Genomic DNA, 21,116 nt, shown 5'->3' with positions numbered 1-21,116 from the left:
ATCCTGTTTCTGGATTACATCATTACAGCGCTACATACTATCTCTTGCATCTGGGCGGTGACACATCATCTTTACTGCGCTATGGTATTACAGAATTATTTCAGGTTAATACTATACTGTTACTTTGTTACAGGATTAAATTGGCCCATCCAAACTGCAGTGCAAAACTGGAGACTAAGAGAGTGGGGCAGGAGGGTGTATCTCCCAATTCCACATCCAGAGGAATATATCCAGGGCCAAAATACTCCCTGAGCTACTTCCCTGTAATTCTGTCCCTGGGATGTGAAACTCAGGCACATATACTCAGTATCCAAAGGCATCTCATCATCTCGAGTCCCAAGTCAGTCTCTCTTCTTACCTCTGCTGGTGGCGCAATCAGCCACCAAGCCCTTCGAACACTCTTGGAGGCAATCATCTTTGCCTATCTCTCCTCTTCGCCTTCATAACCAATTGGCAGCCAAGTCCAGATATGCTACCTCAGTGAGATTACCACCAGGCATTCTTGGGCCAGACACTTGGAGATGGAGCCCACCCAGCTTACTTATCCCACTCTGTCCCCCAGGGAGACTTCCCTATCACAGACCTTCCTTCCACAGACCAATTTGCATCTCTCCCTCTCTCTTGCTCTCACTCCATCTCTATCCCTCATCTCATTATTGCACTGGCCTCCTAATGGGCTTTCTGCCTCAAACTTCCCCTTCAACCACCTTGTCTGGCAGCTCGAATTAACTTGTAAATAAAACTTTGCATCAGGTCACCTTAGAAGCAGTCAGTGACACCCCTCCCCCCTTCCAATTAAGGATAAGAAAATGGTCAAACTCAGTCTGGCATTTATTGCCCTTCACAGACTGATCTCCCTGGCTCTCATCTCTCATATCCAGTCAGTACCCAAGTCTTGTCAGTTCAGCCTCCAGTAAATATATAAATATCAGTTTTGAAAAGTTCCCTTTCCTGCTATTACCTCCCTTCTCCCTTGAACAAGCCCATGCTTCAGCCAGCTTATATGTTTGCACAGAGCCTGCTCCTTTCAGACCCCAGGCTTTACTCTTCTGGGAAGTCCTCCCAACCATTCTCTCTGCCATTCTACTCTCCAGCTCTCAGCTTCCTCTCCCTGGTCTGAGCCCACCCGGCACAGCTAAGTTGGGTCAGTTCGGTGGGCTCACAAGTATTCTCTGAGAGTTTCTCAGTTCTCCAGCCAATCCAACTTGTCTTGAGCTGTCAGGAGAGTTCCGACATCGGGGAACTTGGCCTCAGACAAGGGGTAGAGCCAAGACAGGGCTACACAATTTTTCATTCAATACATTTTTTTCTGGTATCCATTAAATGCCAGGCTCTGAGAAAAAAAATACATTGACTCCACTCTTGTGAAACTCAACATTTTGGTGGAAAGACAGGTAATGCACAGGTATTTGCCAGGATGACATGTTGATGAATGGGAAAGTTTGGGGAGGTGTAAAATCATATCAAGCAGTCAGGGAGGGCTTCCTGGAGGAGGTGACATTTAATCTGAGATCTTAAGGATCATCAGTAGTTCATCTAAGTGAATTCTGGGGTTGCAGAGTAGGAGTAATTCATGCTGAGAGAACAGCCGTGTAAAGGTCAGAAGGGAAGAAAGGTGGGGCTGGAGCAGAGAGAGCAAAGGAGCATGTTGGAGGCAAGCCAGGCGGGGGGCAGAGTCTGAAGCTTTGTGGCTTGTAAGTCAAGTTAAGAGTTTGAATTTGGTCTCTTGCAGGCCCATGATAATCCCCAAAAGAGTGTTAAGCTGGATGTTAGTATCAGGAAGGGAGGCGGTGCCGTGGGATGTTATTTGCATTGAAAAAAATAACATTAGCCACAAGCAAGAGCCTGAATCAGGAGAGCAGGCAGAGCAGATGATGGCTCAGCCTTGAGTGGTGGCAGACAGCTAGAAGCATGTGGAACGGATGTGATGTATTTACAGGAGGCTGAACTCTCAGGACTTGGATTCTGATTGGATGAGAGAGATGATGGAGAGGGAGGAGTCAAGGATAATGGTGGGATTCTGGCTTGGGCCCTGGAGTGGATGATGGTGCTGCTCTTTCAGATTAGGATCAGTGGATGGGGCAAAATTGTGCCTTGGGTTCTGCACACGTGTTTACCTAATTTGTTTGCGAATAATGACAGGGGACTGTAGGGGGTTTGGGCCTCACCCAGTCAAGGGGTTGAAGAAGTCTTCCTGATTGGACTAGCTGACAGCAAGGCTATGACTAAATGTGGCTGAGGGGCCAAGATATGAGGTTGGGCCTAGGACTGGGATCTGGGGACACCTAGAAGTCAGAGGAGCAGGAGGCCTGGAGACTTGAAATGGGACCCAGGGTGGCCCAAGGCTTGGGTGACTCCAGCATTGGTTGGTGACAGACGGCTAGGTTGGGCTGGGCTGCCCTCTCCTCCTCCGATAATTAATCCTGTGTGGGGGCCGCGGGCGATGACAGGGCTGTCTAGCGTGCACTTAAGCATTAAATGACCAATTTCTGTCAGACTAACTTCCCCAGCCTTCCCATCCCCTCCCCTGCTGCCCACCCCACGCCTGTACCCCCTCCCTCCACTCCCTGCACTCTGAGTTTTTCAGCAACTGATGGCTCCTGGTTCATTTCTGTGGAATTAATTGGTCCCTGAATGAATTCTGTTGACAGGGCAATTTATCATGTGTTTGGGCTGACAGTGCGGGTGTCGGGGGTAGGGGGTGGGGATATGGACTGGGGGCGGCAGGATGAGAGGGAGGAGGGGGTTTGAGTTGGGGTGAATATTGACCCTAGGTGGTACCAGTGCAAGGGCTTGGGGAACCATAGAGCACCCCAATCATGGCTTCATCCTTGGCTACACATCCTGAACCCATAAGTTTGAAAGAAAACCCCAAATTGGAGAGAAGTCCCCAAACTTTGGTCTCTTCTCAACTCTTCAATCAACCCAAATGGGGTTATCATCACTGGGGAAATCCGGCAGCACCCTACATTAACACTCTGAAGGCTGGAATGGGGCCTGGAGCTCTGAGTGAGAATAAGGGAGGGTGTGTGTGTGTATGTGGGTGTGTGATGAGGACGCTCATGCTTTCAAAGAGTGAAGAACTGATTAGTCTGCAGGGTAAAGGGGCTAGTCCCCAGGGAGTTGGGCGCTCAGCCGGCCTGGCTAACAGGGGCCTAAGGGACTGGCTAATTAGGGTATTGGAATGGTTTGGCCATGCAGAGGTGTGGGGGAGGCTGGAAGCGTAGTTGGCCCCAAAGAGCTGTTTCCTTTGTCTCCCTCCCCTAGTGCCCTACCCTGCACCCTCACAGGTCCCCTCAGATCACCGTTCATCTGCCTCAGTGCTTACAGAGACCCACCCCAGAGACCTCTAGGCAGAGAGTGAGAAGAGAGATAGGAAAAGGCAGTCCTAACTCCCAGATGGGGAAGATGGCAACACATAAATCCATGCCTCCTCCTTCTCTAGATTAAAGAGCTTTCCCCCATCCCCTTCCCAATCTGAATGCACCTATCCCACCTCTACAGCGCTTACTCAAACTCCTTCTGGTCACAGAAATTGTCTGAGCACGTATGGTATACAACTACAGAAGCCTAGAATGTCCAATGGGAAGTCTAGAATGTCCCTGGTGGTCATCTGGTTTTACACACAAAGAAACCGAGGCACACAGAGAGAGTGAGGCTTGTTGAAGTTCACATAGTGACCTTGTGAGCCAGCCTTGTGATTCTGTTGTGGGTCCCTTCTCCCCTCAGCGTGGAGATGCCTCCATACACATATGGCTTTTGGTCTGCCCCTAGGTTGCATGCTCGGAATTCCTCAGCAGGGTGCACGTTGTGGCTCTCCCACATAAGGCAGCTGAGGCCATGCCTGGACATTTGAGGATGAACAGTCACAGAGATCAGACTACGAGCCTGGGCTCCAGGTGCTGCCAGAGTTCGGTCAGCGAGGGAGGCCCATTGGAGAAGAGAGATGTGGATGGGGTTTGGGAGGGGGGCGGTATAATCTTGGGGGCCTGGCTTCTGTGTCTTGAAGGATGGAGCCCAGGATCTCCCCCCAGCGTGAGCTCTCCCTGCTGCTGTGGGCCATGTGTTCCTGCTGCTCTCACAACTTCCTTCTAAATCCCCAGAAGAGATTCTTCCAAAATTTTCTACCCCACTCAAGGCTGGATCCAGTCCTGCTCCCCTCACTCTCAGCAGACAGCAGCTGTGGCTCCTATGGTCTCTCTAAGCAAATCTAGTGGACTCCATCCCTTTAAGACCTTCCTTCCCCAAGCAGAATTCTCTGGTTCCTCCTCACCCCTCCCCACATGCCTCCATCCCATTCTTTCAGGCCTTTTGTGTCCATCGTGAGCAGCTTCTCTCCATATGCCTGCCTCCCACCCTCTGCCTCAGCCACGGGCATGTCCACATAGCCCTTGGCCAGAAAGAACCTTCTCTTGTGCTCACAGACCATACCATCTCCAGGCCTGTCTCCTGTTCTCCTCCCTTCCAGACATTTCAAAAGAATCGGCTACACTCTGCCCCTTTCTACATCCTTAAGTTTTAGCTACACCCCACTTCCATCTGCAGAAAACACTAACTTGGAGGTCACCAGGCATCTGCTATTCACCAATCAAATGGCCTTTCCCTCAGTCGTAGAACATCACAAAGAGCCAAATTTGGTTTATTCATTATGCTTATGTGGCAAGAAGCTGATTGTCTCTTTACCTTTCTTAATTGAAATTTTATTTTTCCTTAAAGTCAAAATTAGATTTTAAAAAATTATAGTCACAGAAATGAGTATACAGCCAGTGCTTGACTTACGACCACGGTCGGGACCGCGGACCGGTAACACGATTTGGTCGTAAGTTGAATAGGCTATACGTACAGCTGAAATGGTACACGCCGAGATGGTAGTGCTGCTGGAAGCTGGTCCACACTGTCGTATGCCCAGCTGGGCAACGTTTGCGCTGCCAGACGCGGAGCAGTCATGGCTAGCGATTGTGATCATAAAGTCGAATGGTCGTAAGTTGCATAGGTGGTAAATCGATCAATACTTGCCTTGTCCCCATCCACACTGTTCCCAGCTCAGAGACAAACATTTTCTCTGTTTATGTGTATATAAGCAAATGCAAGAAAGATTCTTATTTTCTCTTTCTCATATAGCATGTCCTCTGATCTGCACTTGTCTTTCTTTTTTACTTAAAAATAAAGCTGTACCATGCTTCCTTGTTAGTCTCCTTCAGGAGCGAATCTAATCATTAGCATAGATTCCCATTATCTCTTGCCTGGACCATGGTAGCGGTCTCGTACAGATCTCCCTGCACCCACTGTCTCTCCTTGTATCCCACTTCTTCATCATGAGTAGAGCACTCTTCCAAAAATGTAGACTTATTAAGCCATTTTCTCTTGCTCAAAAACTTTCCATAGCTCTCATTGCCTCCAGGGTGGGAAAAAGCCCCAAAGCTCTTAACAGGGCATGTATGTCTTCAGAACTGTTTAAATCAGAGTTTCTTTTGGTTGCAAATGACAGCCCCAACACATTTGCTTAAGCCAAAACAAGGAGAAGGTATTGGATGTTGACCCTGAAAATCTGAAAATGGGGCTTGCTTCAGGCCTAGCTGGCTCCAGAGGTTCGAATGATAGCATAATAGTTGTTTTTTTTTTTTTGTCCTCTGCCTCTCAGTTCTGCTGGTTTCTGCTTGACTCGGAGCATGACGCCCTCAGGCAGGTATTCTCCACATAGTGAAGTCCTACGCCCTCATCATCAAAGCTCACAGGCTGAAAACCCCTCCTGTGACTCCATAACAATGCTCCTGAGAGAACTCCTATTGTTTCTAACTTTTGATCTCTGTGCTGTGGCCAGGGACATGGGGTCCTCATTGGCCAGAGGCGCATCACAAGCCCAAATCTAGGTAGGAGCTGATGGGGCACTGTGATTGACAGTTCCACAAGAACTACACAGGATGGTAGGGGGCAATTTCCGAATGGAAGGAGGGATGCACTCTTGATGCCTCCCCACGGGGACTGTGGGAGGTGCTTTGGGTCGTAAGGAACAGAGAGTCACCCTAAAGAATGCTGGGAGTTATTTGACGAGTTCAGTGCCGATGGAGTCTCCATCCTCTGGGCTGCAGGAGAGGCCGGAACGCGTCTACCCTTTCAGGCCTCCTCATTAGCGACTCAGCTACTCTCTGTGGGTCATCCTCCTCTTCACAAGATTGAAGGCTCCTACCATCAGGCTCAGAGAACAGTGAGCCGAGGGAGGTGACGGGAGGTGAGTTTCAAGGTGATGGTAGGGATGGGGAGGGATTTTGACTTTGATGCTGAGAGAGATGGGGAGCCACCGAAGGAGGCAGAGGAGGGACATGAATTGCTGTACATTTTGGGAGATCATTCTGGCTGCTAGAGGGAAGCAAAGATGGAAGCAGGAAGGCCAATTCAAACTTTCTGTTTGCAAGTTCAGGTGAAGGATGAGGGTGGCTTGATCTGGGATTGTCCGGCGCAGATAGTTGGAAGAGGTCATGTTCTGGATCGATTTTAAAGGCAGAACTGTCTGGTTTTGCTGATGGATCAGACGTGGGATGTAGAAGACAGGAAGGGGGAGTCAGGGAAGATGTGGGTTTTGGGTTTGAGTAACTGGTAGGATGGAGCTCTCCTTTAGATGAGGAGGACTGGGGGCTTCCCTCAAGGCCTCCTTTGGGCCTTTCTTTTCATGGTTAACAGCCTCATTCTTTCCATACTTCCTTGTTTGGTTTTCTGAGAGAGGAGGATTGATTGGTTCAGCATGGATTTGTGTTCAAATCCAATTCTGTAGCAGTAACAGAGTCACTGGTACAAATGTGTTGTTTATATGGGCAGGAGGTGGCTGTGGGTAGGGCAGCTTCCTTAAAGGGGCTGTGTGTGTGACAGGGACCATTTTGGCATGTCCACCCCAGTGTTCTGGTTACCTTTGCAGCTTCATCTCCTGCCACCTCCCTCCACCCCACCCCTCCCCTGGCACTTTATACTCCAGCCACATTGTATCTGGCGTATTTTCATGCCTTCGTGTCTTCGCTCCTACTGTTCCCTCAACCCAGGACACGTCGGTTCATCTGTTTCTAACTGTCATACTTGGTGCGCCTCGGCTGGGATCTCTGTAGGGGTGGGATGAGGACAGAGCCAGCAGAATCAAAACGACTGCTGGAGAAAACAAACTGAAACAGGAGAACAAGCCCTCTTGTGGGTGTCTGTGGTGGGTGACTGGGGCTGCAGTTAGAATAGGCAACTGGCCAAGGATGATACAGATCATGTTTTGGGGCCCTCAGGCTGATTACAAGCTGAAATCAGCACTCCAGGAGGGACACGGAATGAAGCTTCTGCGCAGAGGTGCTTACTGTAAACAGTGGGATGTTTGCTGTCCAATTCAGTATGAGAGAGACAGAAATAGAACAGAAGAGGTTCCATTGAGACCCACACAAGAGGCCCTGGCTCCCAGTTTGATGGATTGGGGAGAGCAGGGCTCCCTGTCCTGAGTGGACCTAAAGGCAAAGCCATGCCCTGGGCGTGTTTTATATGATGAGGGAGGCATTCACTGGGCTGCCCTGGCCCAACCCAGTGCCCTGGAAACTTCCAGAAACATATTTGCTGGGCACCAGGCAATAGTCAGAAGTTCTGCCATGCTGGGTTTTCATGGGTTCTGAGCAGGATCTCCAAAGTGGGGTGCACATCTTCTAGGGAGTGCAAGGTAATCCATTTCGGTGTGAGAACATTAGAACTTCTATTTGTATGTATTCCAATCTTGTTCTTTTTCTATTTTATCTTTTATAAGATTCATAATATATTTATGGAATTTGTAAATCAGTAAATATACTTATATTAGGAGTATGCATTCAGAATTCTTTTGGCTGAGAGGGTGTATGACCAAAGAATTTTGAAGGCCACTCTTCTAGGAGGCTGGTGGTCAAGAGAGCCGACATCAGGCAGGGTGGAGGATGCAACTGCCATTTGCTGAGATGGGGAAGAGGGAGGAGACACAGGTGCAGAGGGAGGGGAAAGGGAATGCACTTGATTGAGGGTGTGCCAATTTGTTGGGGGACCTGTACCTTCCCCAGAGGTGCCATGATATGAGTGAGGCTGGGCAGATTGGCTTGAAATAAATGTCTCTGGGATTCTGGTGGGAAGGAGGTGTCTGGGAGACACTGTCCCAAGCTAAAGGGGAAGGTAATTTCTTAGTCTGCCCCAAAATCCTGCTTGCATCTCCAGCAGCTCAGAGATTCAAGAACCTTTCAAGTGGGAAGAAGCTGTGATGGAAGCTGAGCTGGGAAGGTGTCTGAGGGGCGCAGAAGGAAAGTTTCCAGGTGGAAGCTGGGGCCTTGGTGTTGGCAAGAGTGTGGGAGGGTCAGAGCGGGGAAGTTACTGAAGGGATGGAAAGAAGACTCTCCCAAGTATCTCTGATGCAGCAGAACAGTCTTAGACAGACAGCACATCCCCATGCCCCCCACAACCCCACCCAAACAGAGAACAGACAGGTGGAGACATACAGATCTTTCACTGGACACCTGGTCACAAGAACACCAAGGATGGTTAAAAAAACAATTCTCCTGCTACCACACACCCAGACCCACCCAGGGACATGTAGACGAACACATTGATGAACAGAAAACTATACGTATGTAGGAAGCATATGACCGCACCCCGACAAACACAGGCGCCTGCGCGCCCTCTCGGGGACACACCCAGACCACCGCACTAGCGCATCAATTTCAGCCGCTGCTTGCTAGGGCCCGGGGCTCCGCAAGACACTGGAGGCGCTTGAAGTCCCAGGAACCAGCTCCCCCGGGCCTCTGTGGGACACTCCTCGGGCCCAGAAGTAAACGCAGAGCGTGTAAACGCGGCAAGCGTCAGCAGTCTCCGCGTCTCCTTGCCAACCCATAAGATAAAATTGCTCCTGCGGCCTATGCGCAACTGCACCAGATGGGGACCCGAGGGAGGAGATAAGACAGAGGGCCACCCACGTGGAGAGGGCCTCAGACGTCGGGTTCTGAGATCCAGCACCCTAATCTGGGTGCGGGTGGACTGGTAGGACCACAGAGTCAGCCTAGGATAGGCGCCTAAGTCGGGGTTATTTTGAAGTTTCGGAGAGTAAGAACTTACTGTCCCCGGGACCGGGGTACCTGGGGGAGGGTGGCTAATAAAGGGCAGGCTCGTCTTGGCCTTTGCGGTGGTTCAGCTGCCGCCAAGGGTGTCACGGCAAAGGAGTTGGAGGTCGCAGGGGGAGTGTAGTTGGGAGGATCATTGAAGGGGCTTTTGGGGATGGACCAGTGGAGGGGAGGCCCATCCCAGAGACAGGGAGAGACAAATCTGGAGCCATGGGGAGTGACATACAAAATTTTATTATTTATTATTTATTATTATTATTTATTTCTTATGTGCACAAAAGAAAAAGAAAAAGAATCAAAACGAACCGACGCGCTGAAAGTGGCCGAGGAGACCAGAACCGTCCGGTGACCTTTCACAGGTTAGGCCTGGGCTGAGTCCGGGGCCTCTGCCCGGCCAGCTTCACAGGACTGGGATGGGCAGGACCTCGGCGCCCTCGCCGCCCGGCTCGGGCCACTGGAGCCTGGCTGGGAGCCGGGTTCCCTTAACGATTCTCTTTTCTCGTTTTCCTTTTCAAATAAAAAGGCTCGAAGGGGAGAGAGATCTGGGCGAGGACTCCAAGCCTTTTCGGATTTGTTCAAGGATTTTTATTTATTTATTTTCACTTTTATTGACTTTGTTTCTGTTATTTCGAGTCGTCACGATCCACGGGTGAGGAGACATGCAGGGCGCATCGTCACTACCGAGAGAGCAACTACGGGGCGGGGTGGCCCGGCCTTCGGCCGCCGGGGGCGCGCGGGGCTCGGCCGCGAGGGGGCGAGCCAGGGGGCTGGAGCTGCCACCTCGGATCCAGCCTGCGGGGCCAGGGCGGCCGGGCCAGGGCTGGGGGGAGAAGCCGAGGAAGAAGCAGAGGCAGAGAGACGAGCGACAGAGACGAAGAGAGACAGAGACAGAGGGGGAGAGAAGCGGAGAGGAGAGAGGGGCAGGGGGAGAGAGCGGCAGGGAGGAAAAAGCGAAAACACGGAATTACAGAGAAAGAGCCAACAAAACAGGCCAGAGGAGTCCACAGGACCATATTCGTCATTTTGCATAGAGATTTCTTTTCTTTCGTAATTTTTTTTTGTAACATAAAAAATGCCCCCCTCCTCCAGGACGTGCTGTGCTTTAGTGGGCGTGTAGCTGTGTCCCCCCCTCCCCCCCAGCGAGCGGCGACTCTCACAGCACAGACAGCGGGGCGTATCTACAGGCAGGGCCGGCGGGCGGCAGGGACTCTACGGGGTCCGGCGGGGCAGGGCGGGGCGGAGGGGGAGGGGTTATGTACACCGGGGTTCGCCTTCACACGACACACACCGTCTTTCTACAAAGCAGCAGGCTGGTGGGCTTTTGTGTTGTTTTGTTCCTTTTTGCAAAGACCATCATATTAAATAAATGTAGACTTTTGCCGTTTTTGTCCGCCCCCCGCAGGGGGGGGGGGGGGGGGGGGGGGGGGGGGGGGGGAGGAGTGGAGTGGGCAACCCCTAACTTCCACCCTGCAGCAGCTCAGACGCCAGCTCAGAACCGGCTCTCTCCATCTGCAGATTGAGAGTCTGTGTCGGGGGAGGGGGCATCAAGTAACTGCCGGAGGAAGACCCCAGTCCGCGGCCGGCGGACACTGGTCCTGCGGCGGGCGGGGGGGAGCGTCCGATGGGGCTGCGAGTTAGGGCGGAGGATGCAGGGCGTCGAGGGACGGGCGAAGGACTGGCAGGAGGGGAAACTGGGAGGCCAGCAGGTGGAAGAGACGCTGAGGTAGGGGCAAGACAGGGTTGAGAGCCGGGTCACGCAGCAGGAGGTGTCGGGCCTTGGGGAACTAGGTAGTCCAGGCGGAGCGGCGAAGAGCCGAGAGGGGGCCCGCGCTCCTGAGGTCCCAACCTTGGAAAGACCTGACGCCCCAAAAGCCTGTTCCTAGCGCCGGACCCCCATTCCACTTTCTGTGGCAGGGCACACACAGAAGGCGGGGGCAGTCCGGCTGGCACTGGGGGTAAATAATTTTCCCCAAGGATTCGTCAGGGGGCTCTTCCTCCTTATGCAGAAAATCGTTTTGTTCTTAATCTCCTTTGCCCAGCCCCTCCAGCCTCCCGGCGCCCGAGAGTCCGAGGCGGGTGTCCGGGCTGGGCGGCGCTGCGGTCCGCGCTGATTGTGTGTCACAGAAACTTCCGGCGCGCGCCGGCTGGTCGCGTCCGAGTCCCGCGAGGTGGCTGGCAGGCTCCGGGGCTCGCTCGCGGGAGGCCGGGGGCGAGCTGGACCGAGTTCCCCTCGCCGCGCCGCGCAGTCCAGGCAGGCGGGGAGGGGCGGCGGGCGGGGCTGGGGGCGGCGGGCCGGGTCCTGAGGGTCCCGCCTGCGGCTCCACCCGTCCTGTCCGGCCTTCGACGGGGTGACGTGAAGGGCTGCAGGGGTCCTGGGATGGGGGTGAGGCTGGGGCGGTGGCCAGGAGGCATCGCGTCGCGTCGGTCCTCCCTCCCTCCGGGGTGGGGTCAGACGGGGACGATGTGGAGGCCGAAGCTGTCGGCCTGAAGCTTGATGTGGTCCCCGCGGTAACTAGTGGCGGTCATAGGCAGCGGCAGCAGCGGCAGGGGCGGAGCCCCGGGGGGCGGCACTATAATAATAAGGGGAACCTGGAAGTTAACACAGGAGAAGAATGGGCTGGGTGAGAGGACAAACAGGAGAACAAAAAAGGAAAGAAAAGCAAAGAAAAGACCTCCCCTGGCTGGGGTCCAGCGGGATCCGGACTGGGAAACCTTGGCTGGGAGGTGAAGCCAGTTGCCCTAGAGAACAGTTGCGTTCATGGGGCTTGAGAGGGACCCGATCCGGTGACGCCCGGCTGCGCACCCTCCAGGGGGTCCGAGGGCGAGGGCGGCGCAGAACCTTGGAGCTACCAGGGAGGGCACGGGAGGGCAAGAGGTGCGGGCGTCCTCGAGGGGTCCCCGGGCCTCAGTGCTGCACTAACAAGCCTGTCCCCCTGGCCATGCCAGGCCCCCAGAGGTCGGGTCGCCAGGAGTGGGACCGTGCCCGGAAGCCGCGCGGCCGCGCTGAGCCGCCGGCCAGCCAGGTGGCGTACTCACTTAGTAAGGCGGGGTTGCTGAATCTCCAAGCCTCGTTGTAGGCGGTGTACTGGGGGTGGCTGTACGGGTTGCCGGAGAACTCGCTCCCTGCGGGAGGGTAGGGGAGTGGGGAATCAGACGCGCGCACACCGGGGCGGACCCCACGAGTCCGGCCGGTGGCTTCTCCGCCCGCTCCTCCCTCCGGGTGTCAGGCGCAGGTGTCGCGGGCAGGGTAATGGCCGTGGCGGGCGTGCCGGGCGGAGGTGGGACGATCACTGCGTCCGTGTGGGGAGAGCCCGGGGAGGCGGGAGGCACCCACGAGCTCGCACAACAAAAGGCGGGACCTGTGGGCCAGTGCCAGCTAGGGGCTTCCCAGCGGAGGCGCTAGCGGCCACCCTCGATGGGTTTGTACTGAGGCGCGCCCACCCCGTCGCGCTGGCAGCCAGGGTCTTTATAGAGGCCACTCGGGTTCTAGGGGGCATGACTCCCAATGGGTGGAAGCGGGGGTGGGGCCAGTGGCGAAGAAAGGCCTTCGGGACACTTTTCCCCCCAGAAAGTCCTAAGAATGGCATCAATGTGCAGTACCAACGCAAGGGGTGGGGTCTCTGTTGGGAGACACAGCCCTCCTGCCTTTCCCTCAAGAGGCTGGATGAGTGGGCCACGCGGCAGGGGATGGAGGAGCCGGGAAGCAGGTGAACTGCCCGCTGGTCCAAGAGCGGTGAGCGGAGGGCCAGTGGGCTGGGAGCCATCGGAAGCTGCCTCCCTCGCTCTGCGGGAGAAAGGCCAGGCCTCCGGGTTTCCCCCTCGCCCTTTCTCCTGTGTGATGACCCCAGACTGTTTACAGTGATCCCTAACCGCGGGTTAAGTAGAGGAGAAGGGGCCCCTCTCTGAGAGGGAGCTGGGGTGGGGGTGGGGGATGCAGCCACTGGAAAGCCTGTTTATTGACGAGGAGGGAAAGCATGCGTGCAGCAGGATAATGAGCTTCTGAGCTCAACTGTGACCAAGAGGAACTGAGCTATCTCCTTCCCCATCGCTAATGAAACAAGTGTAATTTCCTCATCAGCACTAGATTCTGTTTAACGACTCCCCCCTCGCCACCATGAGCTCTCTGCAGCTCCCCTCTTCTCCACCTCCCTGCAGACTCCCTGCCCCCACCTCCCCACTCTTCCCTCACCCCCACCTCTTTAAGACCTCCTCCAGCCCCCACCTGCTCACTGCTGGGAGCATCTCCCTAAAATCTCCTTGTCCCCCAACAAGGCTTCTACTTCCCTTCCCCTAAATCTGGGCAGGAATCCTTTTACCCACACCTCTATCTCCCTCCAGCCCCTAGTCCATAAGACCCAGCAGCAATCTCCATCTTTGCCATTGCCCCCACCCCAAGCTCTGCTTACCCAAGGCTGTCCCTAAATGTCCCTGGATGGATGGGCCAACCACTCTCTTCTATCCTCCCCCTTTCGCCAATGAGAGTTGAACTTTGGCGAAGGGCCTTGCAGAGGGTGGCCAGAGGGAGTGAGTTGCTGGCTGAGCTAGTCTAACCCTCCCGAAGACAAGAGTGTTGGTGTTTGTGCACAGAAGAACTTCAGCTCTCTTTGGCTTCAAGCCCCTGCTCCCAATCTGGGGTGAGGGGTTGAGTAGAGCACAACCTCCAGCTGCAATCACCAGACCTTAAATACCGCCTCTGTCTCTCTGATCCAAACAACCCAAACCCAACTCCTCTGACAAGGGATGGGTCAGAGCCCCAGAGGAGCAATGGAAGGCTGGGTGCCTCTGAAGAGGTATGGAGGTGTTCTAGCCAGAGTCTCCCTGGTTCCTGCCACAGCCTGGCCTCCTTTGCTCTTAATGGACTAGCTCCCTCCTCTCTCTGAGTTGGGGTTGGTTCTCAACATTGATCTTCCCTTGTGGCTTGGTGTGGACCAGGGTGGCTTTGTCTGAGTGACTGACATGCCCCTGGAAATGGTTCTTGGCTCCAAGTTTCCATGGAAACCAGGGCAGGCGCCTCCAAGCAGTGTCAGCTGGCTGGGGTGGGCTGGGCACTGAGGGTGGAGCTGAGGCTGAGGCTCCTCGGGCACAGGCTCGGGCAGGTGGGCGCTGTGAAGGGGCCATGACATACAGTGGGTTGCACACAAGGGGGCACTTCTGCAAGCTTCCTCCCCAGGTTGCTCATAAGGGAGGATGAGGGACCGACTGCAGCCTCTAGGGAGAGAGAGGGACAGAATAGCAGTGGTTTGCAGGAAGGGGACATTGGGTCTCCCCCCACCCAGCCTCAGTCTACAGACCATTCAGCAGCTCACCCACAATTTAGTTCCCCCATCTAGATTAGGCAGCTGCAGCATTGTCACCTACCAGGCACCATTCCTGCCAGGGTGGAGGTGGGGTAGCTTCCCTGGCCAGTGGGGGGCACGTGAGGGGGGTAACCAGGCAGAGTGGTGCTCGCCATGTCACGACCTGGAAAAACACAAAGGGGAAGGGGTGAGGCCTGGAAGAGAGGGGCCTGCCTCTACTCACACCAGGATACTGCACGGAGAGGAAACTCTTGGAGAGGAAAGAGCTCTGTGCAGACGTGCGGGGATGCGTGTGCAGCTCTACACCTGAACGAGCAGGTCCAAGTGTGCCTTTGTGTGTGTCTAAGCATGTTAGCTACATGTCTATGATCAGCTGTGCGTATGCATCTCTGTTTTGTATAGCTCTTTGTGTCTCTCTCTGTGCATTTGTGTGTGTGTGTGTATCTGCCTTTGCCTGTGTCTCTGCATTCCAAACCCAGATGGAGATGGGAGGGAGATGACCTGGTTTTACTCCTCCTTCTCAGCAAGATATTCAACTGTGGTCTCTCCAGTAGCCAAATGAGCCTCTACCATCTTGCTTATCTTTTCTCTCCCTAGCACCCCATCTTTCCTTCAGGCTTGGATGGCACCCCACCATCACTCCTACAGGGGCTGATGGCTATTCCTTCTCCTCTCCAAGTGGAGCTGCAGGTGCTGGGCCTGGCAGGCGTGGAGAGCAGGGGGCCAGCCAGTGGGCTATTTTGCTGTTAGTGTTTATGGCATTTAAATGATAGAAAACCACCCTGAAGTGAATCAGGAGCTTTGAGCCAACAGTGCAAGTGGATCAGATAAAGTTCCAATGAGCAAAATCTGCTCCCCCACCAGCTGCTGGACTTCTCTGTCCCTGGAGGGCTCTATCAGCTAGAGCCTGGAGGGTGGGAGACAAATTGAGTCAAGAAGAGGGTGCTACCCCTGGTCCACAGACATGTCCTCTGGGACACAGCTGCACATGACTGGCCTCCCTTCCTTGCCTGCGCCCTCCATCACTATGAAGGGATCACAACCTCCCTTTGCAATTTAGCATGCTCTGATCTCTAATAATAATTTGGTTTCTCCCCTCTGCCATAATCCCTTTATCCTCTCCTGGACCTTCTGGAACCCCTTAACCACCCCCCCCCCCCCCAGATTCCCCTTATCTTCCTCACCAGCCAATGACACTCTACCACTGGAATGTCTTTGTCCATCCCTGGGAAGGCAAGGCTTGGCTGGAGAAAGTCACAGAACTCTGCGTACTTGGGCCCGTTCACTTTCTTTTCATCAGCTGGGCCATAGTCATTATCCTCCCGATGGCTATTCCAAAACATCTCTCTTTCTTTGCTACTCTCCCTTTGAAGATGACCTCACCTCCTGCATTCCAGAGATTGTATGAGTTTCCTCACCCCTACTTGACACATCTGAGTGATTCATACTTTCCTAAGTATACAGAGCTACAGCTCAGGTTTTTGCATTTCCAGCACCCTGCTGAACATTTTCCTTAGCTGTCCCTCTGTCACCTCAAACCGAACTGGAATAAAAACAGATTCATCTTCTCCCCATCAGTTCTTATGACCTTGAAGAACATAAGTCCAAAAACTTTGGAGTCCTTCTTGACATAGCCTTCTTCCTCCCATTCTAGATGAAGTCAGTCACCAAGTATAGTCAGTTCTCCTTGGCAATATCTGTTATATCTACCCCGTTTCCATTTCTTCTCCTACATTCATAGCTCAGCTTTTAAGCACCTGCTTTTTGCTACACAGTATTTTTGCTTGCATTCCTTGCCTCCACATTCTTCCCCTTCTTTGTATTCTAAACGTGGCTGCTCAGCTAGTCCTCATGAAACATTGCTTTCATCACACCACTTCCCTTGTAAAAACCATCAGCGATTCCCTGTAGTCTATAGTTTGAAATGAAACTCTGTGGCTTTTAAATCTGCTAAGGTACTCTCTCCACCCAACTTAGATTCTCACCCTTCCTGGATTAGTTTGACTGTTTTCACTGGCTTGTGTGATGTGAACCCTTTATGCTTTTGCCATAACCTTTTCTTCTTCCTTACAATTTTCCTCTCCTTCTAGCTGAAGACTTAAAATCCCTACCATTCTACCCTTTGGGGAAATTTCTCTCTTCCAAACTTCCACAGCATCTGTGCTGCATGGTTTACCATGCCATTATATTTCATAATGCATCAGCTCTGATGTTTCATATCACACAGATTATAAGCAACCTGAGGGCAGGACCCTGTCTTCTGCTTTATCTGGCCTAGTTGAGAACATGGCAGATACTCAATAAACACTTGTTGATTAATCCTCTATCAATCTATTGCATTTAGCAGCCAATTCCTAATGGGTTATAATTTTTATATTGTTTCATATATATTGGTCTCCTTAGAGAAGTAAAGATTGGGATAGAATGTAAATATTTGAATATGCTTTTTCTTTAAAAATAATTTAAATAATAGGTTATGAATTTTTATAGACTGATGAGAGGTTTACAGTGAGGAACTCACATATTGTGACTTTATCATGCAATAGAATGATTTTCCTCTATACCTGTCTAACATAGCTAATGTCTTTCCTTTCCTAAAACTCGAGAATAAGCAGAGTAGAACTGCCAAACAAGAGATCATTCTGACTTCTAGAGAGACAGAAGAAAGGATTTGTGTTTGCTTTGATGTGGGTTTTCTTTTATTGACTGCTGTCATCAATGAAAGCTACACCCCTCCTGACTGTCTCTCAGTGGAGTGGACCTGAAGTAGACGGTGACAACAATATTAAAATCAGTTCCTATAGGAATTAATAATATGGCACTTATTGGTCAAATAAGACCCAAGACAGGATAGAGTTAGGGAAGGTGCAGAGGTTTTGAAGCTAAACAGATACAGAAACATAATTCCTCCTTTCCTGTCATCTTCAAGTCTACAAAGCAGCCAGGAAAAGGAGTGTGCCTCTTTCTTAATGAACAAGAATTTAAATGTAGCTGAATTCTGGTTTTCAGCTGCATGATTCCCACAACCTGTCACACATGAATTCCTTGTAATCTAAGGTTTTGTCACAAAATCTCCTATTTTGCTTCAAGAGGAAGGAAAAAATGCTGGATGACTAGACAGATGTTTCCAGCTATTCTGGACGTAGTCCTATTGGAAAGTTTTATTTCTACTGGTTTTCTCTCTTGCAAAATGGCAACTTCCCGCAGGTAAGAATTTTTGCATGCTGAAAGTCATCCACTGAATGGTTGATTGAAAGGTACACTGCCAAATTCCATTTAGAAAACTGAAGCTGGGCAGTGCCATGTAGAAATTTTGAAAATGTGAAAGAAGAGTCTCAAGATGAGGAAGAAGAACACAAGCTTCCTCGGGTCCTGCAGGCAGCTGTGCACCTGCTGCAGAGTCTCTAACACCAGTATCACCACAAAGAGGTGCCCAGTTCAGGATCCCTGAGTCAACAAAGGTGCCAGCCACTGCATACAAAGCACTCTCAATGGCTTCATTAGCCGACAGGTACCTGAAGAGCAGAAAGAAATTGACCAAACTCTTGCCAGAGCCATATATTCTTCTGGAACACCATTGTCAATAATGGAAAACACATATTGCAGGAAGTTTTCAAATTACTAAGACTGTCATACCATTTGCCCAGCAGCATTCTTTGAGCAAGCCTCTTTTAGTGAAAGAATATGAATGGGTAATGGAATCCGTGCAAGCAAGAATCGACAGAGCACTGGGCCTTGCTGTACTATAGATGGATGGAAAAATAGGAGTGCAGACAGAGTCCAGAACTGTACAACAGCACAGCCACCTCCTTTATACAAACAAGTAAAGCACAGAAAAAGGAGAAAACAGCTATGTGGCAGAATACATCTGTTATAAAGTATGTGCCACCCGACAGAAAGCAGTAGAGGATTTTCGTTGCTCCCTGACAATGCCAATAACATAAAACAGCATCCAAAATTACAAATGGAGAAAGCCCACATATTATCACAAGAGGATGGGCATTTCATGTTGGACGTTTGCTTTCCAAGGTTACAAAGGTGTTATTTTTTGTTTGTTTGTTTGTTTTGTGTCTTTTGATATGAAGTCTTGCTCCATCGCCCAGGCTGGAGTGCAGTGGCACGACATTGGCTCACTGCAACCTCTGGCTCCTGGGTTCAAGTGATTCTCATGCCTCAGCCTGTAGCTGGGACTATAGGTGCCTGCCACCACACCAGGCTAATTTGTGTATTTTTAGTAGAGACAGGGTTTCACCATGTTGGCCAGGCTGGTCTCAAACTCCTGACCTCAAGTGATCTGCCTGCCTCGGCCTCCCAAACTGCTGAGATTACAGGTGTAAGCCACCACACCCGGCCAAGGTTACAAACTTTTTAAAGATGGAGCGCATTTCAGATGATCATGTTTCAAGGGTGAGACAATGAAGGCACAGAGAAGCACCATGGTTTTCCCATGACTACCCAGCTAGTAAATGATAGAGCCAAAATTTGAAGCCATGTCTATACCACAGTGCCTTTTAACAACACGAAGCCAGATACTCCCCAAGAGAGCCAAAGAAAAGGAAAAGAAGTCATCAGACACACAAAATCTCATAACGTCATGGTTGTCAATAAAAAGAGCTCAAAGAATAAAATCCCAACACCAAAACTCTGTAATAAAACTCCATGGGGTGGAGTATTACTCTCCTGGAGAGTTTTCTGAGAAACAAAGAGGGTCATCAAGAAACGGTGGTAGTGGAGAATCTTAAAAGTCCCCAGAAGTGTTAACGGCACTGTACTTGATGAGGATGTCTTCTCAGTTCAACTGCAGAAGTCCCTGAAGATTCTAAAGCCAATTTCTACAGCAATCACTACATCTGCATCAGACAGCGCACTTTTGTCAGACATTCCTTACCAAATGGGCCAGATCAAATAAACTGTTTTGGAGAATCTAAGTGCAGCTCCTCTTACAAGTACAGAGAAAGCAAAGTGAAAGACTTTATTAAGAAAGTTGAAAAATTGTAGTCATCAGATAATTTGTGCTACTTTCACTGTCAAGTCTAAGATTCAAGGGCAGAGCTGTGTTTCTACTTGCACCAGGACTAGCCAGCAGTCATTGAGCATCTACTATACACTGGGCACTGTCCTTAATATATTATATAATGTATTATCTCAATCTTCATATCAACCCTATGATGTTAATTTTTTTTTTGAAACAGAGTCTTGCTCTCATCGCCCAGGCTGGAGTGCAGTGGTGTGATCTTGGCTTGCTGCAACCTCTGCCTCCCAGGTTCAAGTGATTCTCCTGCCTCAGCCTCCCAAGTAGCTGGGATTACAGGCACCTGCCACCATGCCTGGCTAATTTTTGTATTTTTAGTAGAGATGGGATTTCTCTATGTTGGTCAGGCTGATCTTGAACTCCTGCCCTCAGGTGATCTGCCTGCCTCAGCCTCCCAAAGTGCTGGGATTACAGGCACGAGCCACTGAACCCACAGGCATGAGCCACTGAACCCTGCCGTTGATATGTTTTTAATCCCCATTTTATAGGTAAGAAATAAACTCAGAGGGGCCAAGATTTCACTATTAGTCGATGGCAGAACCTAGATTACAGAACAAGCAGTATACTTGGGAATTGATCCTGGAATGATATTATTCTCAAATAGTGCAGACCCAGAAAACACATACGTGTTTGGTCCAGGAAAGTAACATGGGCCCATGCTAAGTGAATCCTTCCTGTAACAGAACGTCTTGCCACTTCTTGTTTCTTCTGTATTCCATTTCTTCCACTTTTTTACAGTGGGGGTTTTAAATTGAGGTTAACTGATCCCTTAGGAACCCATAGATCATTTCAAGGGATCTATATAAATCTATACATAAAATGTTATAGACATTATATATCTATATCTTTCTGTATAGATGGTACATGACTTTTATCATATTCTCAAAAATATGGCTTAAAGGTTAATAAGCACTGTTTCTAAAAAAAACAAAAGAACCACCGTTCTTTGGTGTAAGACACTGATTTGTTTGCAACTACTTGAATTCTATCAATAAACAAGATCATACAGAGCACAGCAAAATAACATGTGAAGTAGCAGGGAGGTTTATCTCAAGTCAAGGAAAATGTCAGCATTCAGAAGATCAAGGAAATAAAAAGGAAGCCACCAAAGAAGGCAAAACTGCTGCTCGTGATGGCTCAGATGAGACTTATTAGACATAGATTTATATAGCAAAAGTTCTATCGAGGAGTTCAGAGATGATTTTCCTCAGCATCTTTCTCTGAAAATGAGCACTTTTGCTACCCACTTGACACCATGGAGGACCCTAAGGCCAGAACACATAACTTATTTTACTACCCTAACCTCAAGTTCTGTCTGCTTCTCATAAGATAGCAAAAATGAAGACATTAGATTTCTTCAAGGCTGGCGGTCTGTGCTTGCATTTGACATAGGCATTTACAATACTTACAAGAATTGTAAGTATTAAATTGTAAGTTATTAAATTTGTAATTGCTGCCTAAATATATAAATGCATAATTGATATGTACTATACCAATTATGATCACCTTATGACCAATCCAACTTATACCTAGTACACTAAAGTAACAAACTTTAAATCCATACAAGATATTTTAAAAGGACAGGAAAAAATTATCTACATACTTTCTTTCATTTCTTATTTCCCAAGCTTCCAGATCCTCCTAGGGTTTGATTTGTCCTCTGGGGCAGAAGGGACTATGGGACGGCCCCCAGCC

The 21,116-nt window shown here is 50.6% G+C and overlaps 1 protein-coding gene across 5 annotated transcripts in view; it reads right to left on the bottom strand.

Moving 5' to 3' along the window:
* Positions 1 to 9,310: 9,310 nt before the first annotated feature.
* Positions 9,311 to 21,116, bottom strand: part of LOC116553803 (paired box protein Pax-2) — a 79,879-nt gene continuing 68,073 nt past the window's right edge. The window contains exons 7-9 of one of the 5 annotated variants that reach the window (XM_032281320.1): positions 14,451 to 14,552; positions 12,129 to 12,215; positions 9,311 to 11,662 (exon numbers count right to left, since the gene is read on the bottom strand). In XM_032281320.1, the coding sequence (XP_032137211.1) occupies positions 11,541 to 11,662; positions 12,129 to 12,215; positions 14,451 to 14,552 (311 nt within the window). In that variant the 3' untranslated portion in view covers positions 9,311 to 11,540. Of the gene's footprint in view, positions 11,682 to 12,128; positions 12,216 to 14,217; positions 14,301 to 14,450; positions 14,553 to 21,116 lie in introns of those variants that run through there. The other 4 variants (XM_032281321.1, XM_032281322.1, XM_032281323.1 and 1 more) reach the window with 4 other exon arrangements.

This window comes from Sapajus apella, unplaced genomic scaffold, assembly GCF_009761245.1.
Source record: "Sapajus apella isolate SASKATOON/1434 unplaced genomic scaffold, GSC_monkey_1.0 scaffold13, whole genome shotgun sequence".
NCBI lineage: Eukaryota > Metazoa > Chordata > Mammalia > Primates > Cebidae > Sapajus > Sapajus apella.
The sequence above is the reverse complement of the archived record's forward strand: the minus strand, read 5'-3'. Positions and strand labels throughout refer to the sequence as shown.